This window comes from Passer montanus, unplaced genomic scaffold (assembly GCF_014805655.1).
Source record: "Passer montanus isolate IOZ18808 unplaced genomic scaffold, ASM1480565v1 scaffold49, whole genome shotgun sequence".
Classification (NCBI taxonomy): domain Eukaryota; kingdom Metazoa; phylum Chordata; class Aves; order Passeriformes; family Passeridae; genus Passer; species Passer montanus.
The window spans coordinates 2,457,524-2,472,316 of record NW_024369818.1 but is presented as its reverse complement, the minus strand read 5'-3'; the positions used below and the strand labels follow the sequence as shown (position 1 = coordinate 2,472,316).

At 41.2% G+C, this 14,793-nt stretch overlaps 1 protein-coding gene across 3 annotated transcripts in view; it reads left to right on the top strand.

Annotated features, from left to right (window-relative positions):
• Positions 1 to 14,793, top strand: part of PCDH11X (protocadherin 11 X-linked) — a 421,119-nt gene that overhangs the window by 191,958 nt on the left and 214,368 nt on the right. For all 3 annotated transcript variants that reach the window (XM_039722627.1, XM_039722626.1, XM_039722628.1), the window contains one exon: positions 1,917 to 1,988. In XM_039722627.1, the coding sequence (XP_039578561.1) occupies positions 1,917 to 1,988 (72 nt within the window). The remainder of the gene's footprint in view (positions 1 to 1,916; positions 1,989 to 14,793) is intronic.

Here is a 14,793-nt window from a genome sequence, read left to right as displayed (position 1 = left end):
TTCAGAGCGGGGTGAGAGAGTCTCTTTAGGTGCAGGGCAGGGGGAACTTTAGGAAGTAAATGGGGTCAGTCTAAGTAAAATTCAGCATTAAGTTCTTGAGTTTTGTTTAAGCCACATCTAAGATTGAGAACGTGGCTTCCAGTGTTACCCAAACATTTCAAGTGCTGTTTCACCTAAATGTACTTTTGCATCTGTTTTCCTTGCATAATCATACACTTGTTTATTCATTTTTCTCTTTGCCCTCTGAGTGGACAAATGTTGTATAAAAAACTGGTGTGAAATGCCAAGAACTATTTCTCAAGAAATAATGTGATTTTTAACATCAGTTCCTGGCAGGCTGGCCCATGTGGAATTATTATGGTATCTTTAGCATTACAATTGATATGTTTAATAATTTTCATTGTGTGTTTGGGTCCCTTTGATGGCTGATGATTAAAGCAAGATTATAAGGTAGACTACATTTGCTTTTGAACACATGAAAAACACAACCTTCCCTTTCTAGATGAATTCATTTTAACTCTTTTCAGCATTCACTAAATCTGTGGTTATTTCTTTTTACATTTGAAATGCACTTATTGTTCTATTTCAACAATGAATCATATTCCATTGCTACCCCAAAATATAAAATAACAAAAAATGGTAAAAATTATTGCCTGCAATCTATTATTACAGGCAATCTAACCTGCCAAAACACAATTGCCATTTAATAAGGTGTTTTTTAGAAAGAAGCCCTGTGAATGCTCCATGCAAACTGAAGTTGCCCACAAATTCTGTATTTAAAAAACAATGCTTCCTTTTAAACAGCCATAGTTTGTTGTAAAAGACAAATCCAGTGGCATCTCTCTCCTTTTCTCTGTCAACCTCTGCAGTCTCCATGGGCATTTAGAGCACTCTGGTGTGGGGCCTGGACAATGTGATATTTGCATTAGATATGGCCAAAGGGTAGCACATTAGAGATGTATTTCAGGAGGAGGAAAGGAGGAAAATCCTGGTGCTACTTAAAAGTATTTCAGCAGAAGATCTTTTTTTTTTTTTTAGTCTTGTGAATGCCATTGTTTCTGTTTTATGAAAGAACAAAAATTTAGGGAGCAAGAAAATATGGGACTTGTATCCTTTATAGCAATGTTTAAAGTTCCCTCACTGGAAGCACATATGGAGAAAATGAAAAAGTGTCAAAATCCTGTTGAATGCTCAGTCCCAGTGACCAAAATCTTATCCATTTATTATTGCAGTAGAGTAATTAGATGTTAATAAATAATTGCAGGATGTTTTGGTATTGTAAAAGAAGAAAGTGTGAAGGATCAGAGCTTTTGAAGACCACTTTAATCTATTTGATTAGATGGACTTTGATTTGGGGTGGTTGTTCTTAAAACATTCCAAGTAGTGGGAAGTCCAGGAGACAGAAAACCTTTTTCTGCTCTGTCTCCTGGCTCCAGCTGTGGAGATTAAGGAAAGACAAAGGCTCTCATCTGAAAACATGGCTTCACATCCAAAAAAATCAGCCTTTAAAAATGTTTCCTATAAATTCCTTTTCTGATTTATCTATTGAAGTTACAGTGAGCATAACACAACCTGGGCAGGAAACAGCAGAAAAAGCAGAGTTGAGTTCCCTCTGAATTTCTGCTGCTGAACCTTACTCCGTTGGCAAATAATTTCATAATTTTAGCTGAATTTTTTATCTGTATGCACAGATGAAGTTGTGCATCCCCACACCTTGAAAGATACAGCAACTCTGTACTTAGCTGAGTGGAAAAAAAAAAGTTACAGCCTACTCCAAATATGTGCAGTGATGCATTGATACATTATTGTATGGAATTTGTACCTGACTGTTTTATTCCCTCATGGGAAATTAATGCTGAATGCATACTGAACATATCACTGACACATCTTTTCTTTTTTTTTTTTTCCCCCAAAAGCACACAAAAGAAGTGGGAAGGCCACAAACTCCTTTGAAAGAAACCACCTTGGAGCCCTGGACTCAGCCACAGGTAGGCTGGAACAACTTTTCTGATCACTTATTTTCCGTAGTGGTGGTTTCTGTAAGTATTTGTGGAAATAATCTGCAAAAAATTGTTGCAACAAGTTGCTCTGTGGTTATTCTGTCGCATGTCAAAATGATTTGTTTTGGTTTTTGGCTGCTCAGACTGGTGGTCCCCTTTGAGTTAAGTTCTTTTTTTAGGGAGAAATGCCAGCATTACCTTGCCTTCAACTTGTGCTTAAAAATTTTTTGCAGAACTTGACAAAATAAAACTACTTTGATGGTTCTATTGGTGTGTCAATAAACTGTGAGCATCTGGTGTAGAAATGAATTGGTGAATGTTTGTTATTTTGGGAGGGAATTTTGAGACATCAACCTTTTCCTTCATGAGGACTTAACCAAGAATGAAGCAATAATTAATCATGCAAAAAAGCAATAAAGAAACATGGATATTAATATGTAATCTTTCTTAACACAGAATGGGTTTGAATACTTCAGTCTTTGTAATTACTTGAAAAAAATGTTTATTATAAATGTTTTATGTGGAGGATTTCAGAGCCATTTTTGCTGTTTATTCCCTGTGTATCAGCGTGTTGCACATGTAGAATGTGGCATCAGAGGTTGTGATGTGAGGGAATGAAAGAAGCAGTGAAATGTGAAATCCTGGAAGTTAGGCTTGTTCTAGAGGCCTCTACTCCCAAAGCTTGTGGCAAATACAGTGTAGGAATTGAGAAGCAGAAATGAAAAAGCCCTCACAGCTCTGTTCATGCCTGAGTGCATTTCCCTTTAGCAGGTGCAATGCTGGCTGGGCAGGCTTCCACGGGCCAGTCCATACAGCTGGCTAAAATATAGAAACTCGGCTGGGAAACCCTTCCCTGCAGTCCCAGACACGAGCTGTTTGTTTGTGCATGCAGAGAGGAGATATTTGTCAGTAAATCTGCAAGCCTCGTGCTGTAGGGCAGTCCCTGAGCTGCTGCTCTCCAAATCTCAGGATTTCCCCTTTTCCCAAGAAAAGATCCAGAGCAGCGGGTGCTGCTCCCAGCCCCGGCATGGCCAAACCTCCCAAACCCTCCATGCAGGCAGCTGCTAATCACAGCAGTTAAGCCCCATCGATCTGAGTCTGCAATCAATAATGTTTATGTGCAGTCCTTGCAGGGCTTGCTGTGCTCCTCAGCTACCAGCAGAAGTTAACCCTTCGTGTGCAGGAGCAGCCTGCAGGGAGGTGTCTGGTTCCAGCAGTCCCTGTGCAGCTGGTGGAGCATTGATGGGCTCCTCCTGTTCCTCCCTTACAGCATTTCCTCTCCAGGAGCTCCGAGCTGGGGCTGGGTTTGGGTTCTTTGAGAGGATTTTGGCTCCTGAGTTGAGAGAGGAGCTGTTGAAGCAGCTTGATCCTGTGATTGTCATTTAGTGGGGCACTGGTGCGTGAACGTGGGTGACAGAGGTGAATTTTGCAGCCACTTTTCCTTGGTGGTTTGGGTGACTTGTTGCCAGCAGTCCTGCCAAGGAAATATTCTGCTGCACTGTCCCAGTGTTGATGGGAATCCTTGTTCTTGCTGGAACAACAACAGACCGTCACCATGTTGTTTGATTGCTATTGAAATCTGCATTTGCCACAGCTTTAATTAATAACTACAAAGATTAAAATTCATAAAATATTTTTGTCATTCCTATTTATTTTTTACTTTAAAAAATAGTCTGTTTTCTAAAGCAAATACATACAAAGAAGCTAACAATAATATGCTTTTTTATTTCTTGGAGAGAAGAAATGTAATCAACAAAATCAAAAACTGCTGGAACCATTATTGTAGCAGAAAATTAAATTAGTTGATAATTCTTTCATGGATGTAATTCTGGCCACTGCAAATCCCTCCTTAGGTATTTTGTATAAAGTGAGTAAAAATTCATGGCATGGATAAAAGCTTTGTCTATTTTATGAGCAACAGGCAAATGATCCAAATGGTGCTCATAAAGCAAATGGTTCCCAACTCTAAAAGGAGGAGAAATGTATTTAAAAGCTGCTGGAATGAACCACGAGCAAAGCCAAGTCCTCTGTACAAAAAGGTGTTACTTCCATGAGAGTTTTTTTGAGTCCCCCAAACCACACACAAGGGAGAGGCTCGCTACTTGTGTCTACTTAATAATAAATATAAAAAATCATTTAGTGTGCTTGGGCTGCTGTGGGGTGAGTTCTGCCAGCAGGGAGAGCATGGAGCAGCCCAGAGCAGGGTTTGTGTGTGGGGCCAAAGGGCAGTGAGGCAGAAAGAGCCACATCTGGCCCCTGCCAGCAGCAGGGGAGAAGCTGGTACCCATTAGCAGCAGGGCAATTTCACCCAGAGGTTACAGGCTGGGGAAACAAGGATTTGGGATTTGTGCTGCCATGGCTCCCACTTGCCTTATTTGCTCAAGGTTGGGTCTTGGAAGCAGCCAGGTTTTGCTGGGAATTTTGAAACAGCTCTGCAATTAGACAAGAAAAGAGCTGTAGTGCTTTGTCAGGCTCATTTCTCCTTCTGTATGGCAGGGTTTTTGTTCTTGGTTTTACAGTTGTGCTTTTTAGGGGTTTTGGCTGTGGTTGATTAAGTTCACAGAGCAGTATGACATTGACATTGTGGGAATTCTTTTTTCATGGCCATGCCTTTTAACTTGTAGTTTTCTGCATCTTTTTTTCTGTGAAGTCAGTGAATGGAAACTGATGTTACTGCCTGGAAAATAAAGTACGAGAGACTGGTTCCGATAAATTTGGGACAAGACCTTTGCAGATAAGGAACATGTGTGGGAGTAGTTGCCCAAATAGACTTGTCATTGGTTTACAAGCTTTATTTAAATGCTAAATACCATGTATTCCTGTGGTTGTGTTTTTTGCTGCTTTGCCTGATTAAACATTTAGCTGATAAACCCTGTCAAGGCTGTTCAGAGCTACTGCAGTTAAGATTATGTATTTATAGCCTCTAAATTTTCAGTCCATTATAAACAGGACAATTTACAATCAAAGTAATCTGTGATTGTTTAAATTTCTGAGGTTGCTGGTGCTGAATTTTGTATGGCAGTGACATGAAATAATATTGGTCACTGTGGCTCTGAATCAGAAACAAATTGTTTCTTCCAGACTTTGGCAAGGTGGGATTGTTCTCAGAAAACAACTGAAAGGATGAGAGGAAATGCCCAAAGGTTTGCCAAGGTTTAGATGAGATGGCAAGAAAGAAAAACTTCTTCACTGAAAGCACTGGAATTAGGCAGCCCAGGGAGATGATGGGATCACCGTGTCTTCTCCAACCCTAAAACCTTTAGGATTCTGTCATTACTGGGAAGATGAATCTAGAAAGAGACAACAGGGATTTTCATATTCAAAAGAAACAATGCTTAAGTTTAAACTGCAGTAGTGGCAAATAGTGAGGTTTGCCAGCATGACAGGTACAACAAAACTCCCACTCTTCAGTTGCAGAATATTTCTGATTTAATTTCTTTTTGGTGACTCCTACATGACTGCCTATTCTGTGTCTCTCTGAAATACTTCATACAAGTGGTTCCTAGGGGGGTAAAATGCAAGCAGGTAATGATAGTGCTGCAGCTTTTTATTTGTTTATTAATTGTAAGAACTCCAAGTGCTTTTAGTCACTGAAGATAATGACTAAAAAGTCAGGATAGAGCTGCATTAATCTTCCTGGCCCAAATGTAGCATAATTACTTTAATGAACATGTTAATTTATCCCATCCTCATGCTCTTCCTCCTTCACTGTTCACTGCCAGTGGAACCTGAGACAATGATGACCCTCAGAGTTCTCTGGGAGGGGTGAGTGTCTGAGGATGATGATGATTTCAAATAAATGATGTGTGTTCAGATAAACCATATTTCACACCAACAAGGCTTTATTACCACCTGCTGTAAAGGTGGGGCACTCCACAGCACTGGGCATCACAGGCAGGGGCAACAAGATCCAGCCAAATACAGCCCTTTGTGTCTCAAAAAGAAGATTCTTCTAAATCTCTAGTTTTATTTTCTCTTTGTGTGCAGAGCACAGTCCATTTTTGGTTATTTTATTTTTTATTTTTTTTAGCAGAATTGCTTTCTCTGGAAAGGCAAAGCCACTCACTCAAATCTAATTACAAATGATAGAGTGTAGGGGTTGGGTTTTTTTGCTTCATTTTAAAGAATCACTTTATAATCTTAGAACAGTGGATACAACATCACTAATCCAATATTTTAGCAGTAAATACGTTTGATGATGGGAATTGCTACACTAATCTTATATCCCTCCACAGTATAGTTAAGAAATCCACAGGGGGTTTTACAAATCAGTTTTTGTAAAGTAAATCAAGTCATGTAATTCTGGTTCCCCCCAAATGCCCAGCAATGCAGGCACAGCCATGTGCAGCACTTCTTGTTCTTTTCATTGGTTTTGAGCCCTGATCTGCCGCCAGGCTTTCCCCTGAGCATTTCTGGACAGAAAAGTCTCCAAGCACCCTCTGACAGAGATGTCTTATTAGGAGAACTGGCAATTCACCTTGCTCCCCTCATCTCCTGCTCACAGGCAAAAAACTGCCAATAATAAATATAATCCAACCACATTTGCTACTCTGCTTCTGAAAAATATGCTTGAGGGTACTTATTTAGGCACTCATTTTATTGACAAGTGAGATATATTGCAATATGGCCTGTGGTTTGATGTTGGCTTTAAAAATATTCAAAATTAAAATAGGTTGTTTGTTTTTTTTAATTATAAAATGAGTGTTTTAAATTAAGAATAAATATTAGCAACCATGGTTAAATATTTAAAAAGAAGCAATTAATAAGAATTCTGTGCATATTTTGTTCCCACAATTCATGGGTATTGAATTATTGTTCATGGAGTCCTGGTGTGCTCTGTTTGCTTAGGTCACAGCTTGAGCCTTTAGGACTCAAAACCAGTCAAAGTCAGTATGAAAACAAAGCTTTTTTCCTGGTTTGGTGTCTTCAATAGAAACCAGCCACCTAAACAGATTTATACAGTCTATTCACACCCAGATTATATTCAGTATTTAGAATCTGTGTGCTCAAAAATATTCCCATTTTATTTGGTGCCTTAGTAAATTCAAATATTCCTTGAATATATTTCTTATGTAATGGAGCTTCAATTGCAATCCTGAGTGCTAACACAAAAAAAAAAAAAACCAACAAAAAAAACCAAACAAACCAAAAAAACAAAAACCAAACAAAACTTGGTAAAATGAAAAAAAACCAAACAAACAACAAAACAGTAATAAGAGACCAGATCAGAGTAGAAGATGTGGGGATTCTAAATGAAATTAGAATTTTCTACATAAATTTCTGAACTCTTTTTGAGCACTCAGTCTTAAAACCTGATACTTGATCTTTCTGATTGAGACCTCCCAAGCTTGAAGCCAAGTGGAAGCAGACAGTTGTCTTGGTGTGATTTGAGTATCTGCAGGAACGAAATAACATTTTATTGAGAAACTGAAGAGAAAAGAAAACACACTAATTATCTCTGACATCATGAACAAATAATGTATCCAGAAATCAGGGCACAGTTCTGGAAGGTGACTCTGAAAAGGCAGTTTATGGAGTGGAAAGGGGCATTAACAATCTCTTGTCTATTGATAGTTTCCCCTGGTTCCAGTTAATGTGGAATAGAACACCACCAACTTGCCACATATAAACCAGTATATCAGCCTGTAGTAGGCCACGGGGAGTATTCAACTGTAAAATAAAAAAGGTAATTACAAGATGTTTGCAAATAAAATCTTAATTCTAATTAAATCAAGACTTACTCCACAATGGAGAGGGGTTGCTGAGGTTACCTGGCCAACAGGAAGAACTCTGTATTAACCTAGCAGAATTTCAGACAGACTTTAGTATATATAAAAGATTTTTTCAAGATCCTGTTTAGCCATTGCGCTTGGCAGTGGAGGTTAGTCTCTGTGTAGCTGAACAGTGACTCAGAGAAAATAAGGACAAAAAGAAGCAGGCTCTCAGAGCTGTGAGCACTGAATTTGCTATTGATTTCAGCAGGGGAGACTATTACAAAAGCAGAATATAATTCCCATTTCATTTAAGTTTAGCTGTCTGTTTTCCAGGCTGGCTCATGATTCCATGATAAAAAACCTCTCAATCTGAGCCAATATAGAGTTCCCTCATGAGTTAATTAAAAGCAGGGAGTCCTCCCCAGAGAGTTTCCATGCAGCTCAGTCCAGCAGGGCTCTGGGGCTGGCTCTCCATGCTCAGCCCTGTCACACTGCTCCCTGTGCTCCCACAGCCCAAACATCCAAACTGCTCAAGGGGAAATTAGCCTACAGCAAAGGCTTCAGGTCCTCCTTGAAACATTTAAATGGTTTCTGAGCCATTTGCCTTGTAGAATATCTTTCCCTTTTTGTCCGCCGTGACAGCAATGTTGTCTGCCTAATTCCTTTGGCTCACACTGTTAAGTCTTTTCCTTCCTCTTGCTTCTGACATGTCAGTGTTGCTGTTACAGACTCAAACAGAGGTGCAAAGAGGAAAGGATTGGTAGGAGGAGCAGGGAGCTCGGCTGCAGAGCATCACCTGGGCCCCAGCCCAGTGCAAACAGGGTCACCCCAATGCAAACAGGGAACCCCAAAAAGCTGTCAGCGTGCCTCGGGCTGGGGCTGCAGGGAGGAGCTGTGCTGCTCACAGCAGCCAGGGCATTTATCCTCCTTTTTTCACACCGAGTTGGAGGAGATGGGCACTCAGCAGTGACACATGGTCCAAAAAGGGCAGGTAGACAGCTACTCCTTCATCTTTGGAGATGCACAAAGCCCTGCCAGTGTCTGAGTAAATCACACAGGCCTGCTTTCAGAAGATGCAGATGAGATCTGTGAGGTGCTCAGTTATCCATGGGGATGCTCAGAATGGCTTTTCCTTTTCCTTCACCCCCTTTTGGCGAGGGAGCAGAGACATCCCTGTTATTTGGGAGGAAGCTCCAAGTGTCAAAACCATTAAATGCCATTGGACTATAACTTGCTGTGAGCCGTGCTCAACGTGCATAAATCTTCAAATTGGAAGCACAAAGGAGCTGTGATTGATTGAGGTGTCCCTCTTCCAGTGTCCACCTGGCTGTCATTGGCACTCAGCTGCAAGGGGAGGCAGGAGCTGTGCTCAGGAGCAGATCCATCCTCTTCACTGCTCCACCAGAGCAGGGATTTATGCATCTGGGAGGGAGAAGAGCAGCTTGAAAAGCCCTTGGAAAGCATGAACAAAATGAAATCTCTCTGTTGTGCTCTAAATCTTAAAAATGGTATAGGCTTCCATGCAGATCTTTGCATGGAGAGTCTTTGAGGGAAAGCTTGTGGAAGTTTTGGGGTTTTAACTCTGAGTTGATCTCCTGATCTTTTCTTTCCCACACTGTTTTTAGGAAACTTGTAACCATCTTTTCCTGGTGGTTTGGTTGGTTGGCATTTTTTTAAGTGTGAACTTTTCCAACATAAGAACATTATATCTTAATTCCTGATGAATTAGTGACACAAATGTTTGTTCTGGACAGCAAACAGGGCCATGAAGTCTTGTCCCAGGCAATGGCAGAAGGAGGCACAAGTGCACTGTGAGCTCTTCACCTGCAGAGGTTCACTGCAGTTGTGATTCTGTAGCACTGAATATTTCACTGTTGCTCACAAAGGATGGAGGCTGAAACCCAGTGTCAGGGGACAAATTATTCATAAATGCCATTAAAACTCCCAATGCACACCCAAACTCTCTCTCACACATCTTCAGTGTTGAAAAGAGATTTTCCATGCATTTAGTTAACTGAAATGTGGGATTTCACCACTCCATTAAGTTATATGATTATTGTTTTGTGTCTGTAGTGGAGATGGTGGCTCTGGGTTGCCAGGTTGCTCACCCTCTGAGGCAACCCCTCATCTGCAAAATCAGTTATTTTTCTTGAAGGATATTTTATGGTCTGATTAATTTTTGGCTGAAAATCGTTGCATATAAAGCAGATATGCTTTATCCAACTTGGTGCCCCAGTGCCTGTAAGGTAATGGGTATTTTGGCCTCATTCTATCCCAAATGAGATTAACACCACTGCTCTCTCCATCTGCCTTTGAGAAAGAATCCAATAACTAGCAAGGGGAGATTATCACAGTCAGCATTTGCAGTGGGTTTTAGCTCCTGCAAGGAGACAGGGACCCTCTCAGAGGGTGCAGGTGCTGCTGTGCCACTCAGGGTGCCTGTGTTGAGTCCTTTTAGTTCAGTATTGTCCTTTAAAATGGACATTTCTCACCCCCCAGGCCATGCCTCCTGAGTTCACTGGGCAGCAGAGCTGCATGGGGCTTCTTGCTAGAATTTTATTGGTTTCCTTCACCTTGAAGGGATTTCAAAACAGAGAAATAGTGGAGAATAAATTGTGCTGTGGGGACTTTTCCTGCTCTGACTTTGATTTTGATTGCAGGTTGAGATGCTGAGCTGGGAATGTCAGAATCCAGCCTGGCTTCAAGGCTCCCCTGCCTGTCCCCTGCTCTGCACCCACGTGTCTGTGAGATGTGCAGGGGCACAGGTGTGCCCTCTCATAATCAGATCAACAAATGAGATCTTCCTCCAGATAGATCTCTTTCTTCATGCTGTCCCATTCCATATTTCTCCAAAGCAGGAGCAGTTATTGATTTTCAGGCCGTGGGAGTCCCAGCCATTTCTGTCCCTCTGCCTGAGCCTGCCTCTGTCACTGTCCAGCAGCACAAGTTTGTGCCACACTTGGAGGCAAATTACAGGGAGCCTCAAAAAGATGGGATCCTGATCTCCATTGCCACTGAAATGGTGTTTCCAGCCTCCATTCTGCCCGCTTGGAGCTGAAGGACACAGATGAACAGCAGAATCTAGGTGCTAGCTTAAAATACACTGAGAACAGATTTTATAATACGGATTTTGTCTTTTCTTAGGAAATGAAATGTTTTTGTTGGTATCTAGCTCTGCCTTGAAGAAGGAATGGAGTTTTTCTGTGTGCATGGATTCCTTCATTCGGAAGGCTCCTTCTTCCATGCTCTTATGAATGCAAACTGGGTTTTGCTGGAATTTTACAAACTGGCTCAAATTGAGCTGTTTATGAAGCTAAATTAGAGAAAATGCCATTAGAAAAGGATGTCAGGCTCCAGACAGTAGGTGTTGGTGCTGCAGATCAGCATCTGTAGTTTGGAAAATGATCAGCAAAACTTTCCATTTTGGCTTTGTTTTGAAATGCCTTTATGCCTTCCCAAAAACCACAATTAATTGTTGTGCACAGTGCTGTTTTTCTAACTCCAACAGACACTAGAAATTTCCCAGACTCAGAAAAGAATTAATGTTGCAAACAGTCTGACAGTGGTTGGTGTTTGCAGTAGAATTCATCATCCCTGAAAAGATGCATATTCTACTGCTTTGTTTTGAAATCCATAAATTTTCACAGTACTTTGTAATGCCCTGAATTTCACTATATATCTGCAGTACAGATGGTGTAAACTACCAACCGAGGCAGAATTTGCACTTTGTTTTATTTGTCATGCCCTCTCTTTGTGCTGCTGCTCTCCCTCAAGATTTTATTCTAAATTCCTCTTCACTCTTCAGCAAAGACTCACATAAATACTCAGGTTGTCACCATTTGTGGAAACTTTCCCTGCTAGGGTGCCCACAGTCAGTCACTGCCATGGACAAGATTAGTTCTAGGTGCTTCTTTTAAGTGGAAGGGCAATATCCTAATCTGAAGTGCTATTACCAGATTAATTAATTACTTATTGCCAAAGTATTTTGCACTGTGGGGACATTTTTAGTACTGGGTTATTTATCTGATAATATTTCATACTTATATTTTACTCTCTGAATTCCTATAGTTATTTCCCTATGAGAAAACCTGATTTTTGCAGTGATCCTCTGTCATGTACTTGTTAAAATTTTCTCCTTCCCAAGTTTTATTTTAAGGATCATTTCACAGAATCAATTAGGTTGGAGAAGATCTCTGTGCTCAGCAAGTCCAAGATCCATGAAATCTTTGCCATCCACAGTGGATTCTGATGTTTTTCTGTGCAGATTTGGTTTCCCTGTTGAGCAGCCTGCCCGGGAGGGGGTGCATGAGGCACTCAGGTCTCAGTGAGAACAAGGCTCTTGGCTCTTTTCAATTCCAATTGTTTTTTCTTTAACTGCTTTCATACGTGTGCCTAACACACAGATCTCTGTCTAGATAGGTAAAAGTGAGGATGCTTTATGATCTGTTTCATTCTTTCTGTTTCAGAACTTACAAGTGTTTTGACTTGGAAACATCTGAACTTTTTTTTCTTTTTTTGGTCAGGAGGAGCAGTGAGAGAGGGAAGAGCTTTCTGCCTTCCTCTTTTCAGAACACAGCTAAAACGCTCAGCTTCTGGGCTTGGCAGTTTTACAGCAACTTGATAAAATAAAAATAATCGTGCCATCACTATTTTATCTTCCTCCTTTCAGATGTTCTTCCTTCAGAATTGCTTCTTCCTTTCATATTTGTGGCACTGTGCTCAGCAGCGTGGCAGGCTGTTCACAAGCTCTGCCAAGCTGAGGATTTGAGGGAAAGTAAACAACTCAGTTGGAAACAAGGATAGCAAGAGTTGTGGAGACTCTAAGAAGCAGAGATATGCTGCTGTATTATACAAGAGTTCACTTAATGGAAAAATGCTGTTTTCCCCTTCGAAGGAATGAATCTCTTCCTGGCCATTGTGAAACAAGCCAGCCGTGCCCAGCACTCTGTGCAGGCAACTGCTCTATCAAGGGCTTTTGTAGCACTCGTCCTGATTGAGGGGGAAAAAAGAATTTTTGGCCTTCAGTTAGAAGATAAAACAATGTTTATAAGGAATAAAGGCATGTGCTAGAACCACCTAGAGACAGCTGATAGAAGGAGCTGGGAAATTCCCAAGGGAGCTGCACGATGGGCAGTAATTGAAGGAGTCTTTTCCTTTATGTAAGAAAGTTTTTCCTCACATATCCCTCAAATATTAGTTTACTTGCAAGTGGTATTTATTCCGTCGACTACAAATCCTTTAGTGATGTTTTACGCTGGCAGATTTTAATTTTTGCAAACAGGAGTGATTTAACTCAGCAGCTTCTCAAGTCATTTGTGTATCGCTCCTAACCTCACCAAACAGCAGCGAGATGAAAGACAGTTCTTAATTATCTTCCTAGAGAGGAGGTGGGGCTTAACTATTAAGAAACATCTTAAAACCATTGTCTAGTGCAGGAATAAAGATTGCTGTTGGAGGATTTCCCTCCTCCTGCCTCTTCTGAGCTGTTCCTATGCAGGCTCCTACTCTGTTTCATGTCTCCACAGTCAGAGAGATGCTCAGATTAGACCACAGAGATGATATTTTTAAATGGGGTGAGCCAGGTCTATCTTAAGTGTGTTTTAATAACTACCAAAACATTTTTAGATGGCTTTTTACTCATTGATTTTCCTTCTCCAAATTAACCAAACTCTCTTGGAAGGGAAGGTGGCAGCCAGGATGGGAAGGAGGGAGTGCAGAATGAGCACAGAACAGCTTTTTTTGTGATGCTGTAGCAGAAACCTGTGTTGGTACATGGGAACATACAGAACAAAGAATGCAGCAGAAGACCAAACAAAAAGGGCTGCAGAAAGTAAATGCTTCTGAATTAGTCTGTTTAGCCATGATAGATGCCTTGTCAACCTGCTGCACCTAAAAGCTAAATACATGGGCTGGAGAGGGGGAAAAAAAAGCCAATTGAAGAAAATCAATCATTGGGGTGTAGGCTATTAAATGTTGACAAGTTGTAAAGGCTGGTTATACTGCTCTAAAACTTTGGGGGATAGCAAAACACCTTTGAGTAAACTTAGACTCTTTAAATCAAAAATGAAAGTTCGTTGTTTTTCTTCATGGCACGATATGTCAGGGGCCAGTATTCTCAGAGACTGTTACACAGTGTGAAATTACTGGTTTACTCAGTTCTTTATATTTCTGACCTTGAGATCTGGATCATTATAGTCGATGCCTCTGACAGGACTGCAGAGTTCAGTATGGGTTGAGGTTCTGTAACAATAAAAATCTGATTTTTTTTTAGTTAAATAACAAGCAATAATGTTAAGGCAAAGTGGAAGTCAGGTAACTGATTAATTTCATTCTGTAGGGAACAGTGCAAAGAAAGGCCACGCAGCTTCTCCATTTTTTCTTCTTCAGCCAAAGAATTTGCCACACAATTGCATGAAAATGCAAACTGAAGTCCTAAGGAGACAATGCTTCAGACTCCTTGGAATTGCTTTCTTGAAATAACAAAGCTTCCATTGATTTCTACTTACCCAATATGTTTTCGACTGTAAGGTTTAAATTGTTTAAATTTCTATAGAAAAGAGGGCGAACACTCGGGTTGTGTTAACAGACTGCAGACCCAGGGCTCCAGTGGCCTGCTCCCTTGTTATTGATCTGGCTGGGTTGTTTGGTGCTTCTGCCTCTTCCCAAGGGCTGAGGACTGGTGATCAGCATGTACTGAGTGAGTGGAAAGGAGCTGGTGGCCAAATTTAACTGCGGCAGCCCCGTGTCCTCTTGTCCATGCCTAGGAAATGCACTTACACCAGCCAGTGTCAGAACAAACCCGGGGTGCTGGTGGTGAGCAGTGTCATCACTCAAAGGCTTCACTCACTGGATCTGCCAGGGAGAAACGGGAAAACAAAGGGAAAAAGTCCTGGCGTGTCTCACCCTGACTGCTGGTGACTTTTCCAAAAAAGATGGTTTCATCTCCCTTGCAATTAGTGTCCTCTGCTGTTCTGGCTCTGAGCTGCAGTGCTGGGGTGCCACGGCCCCTTTGGCTCTCTCTCTGGTGGCAGGACTGAGCTGAGCAGAGCAGCAGCTCTGGGGTCCCCAGGGGCGCCTGC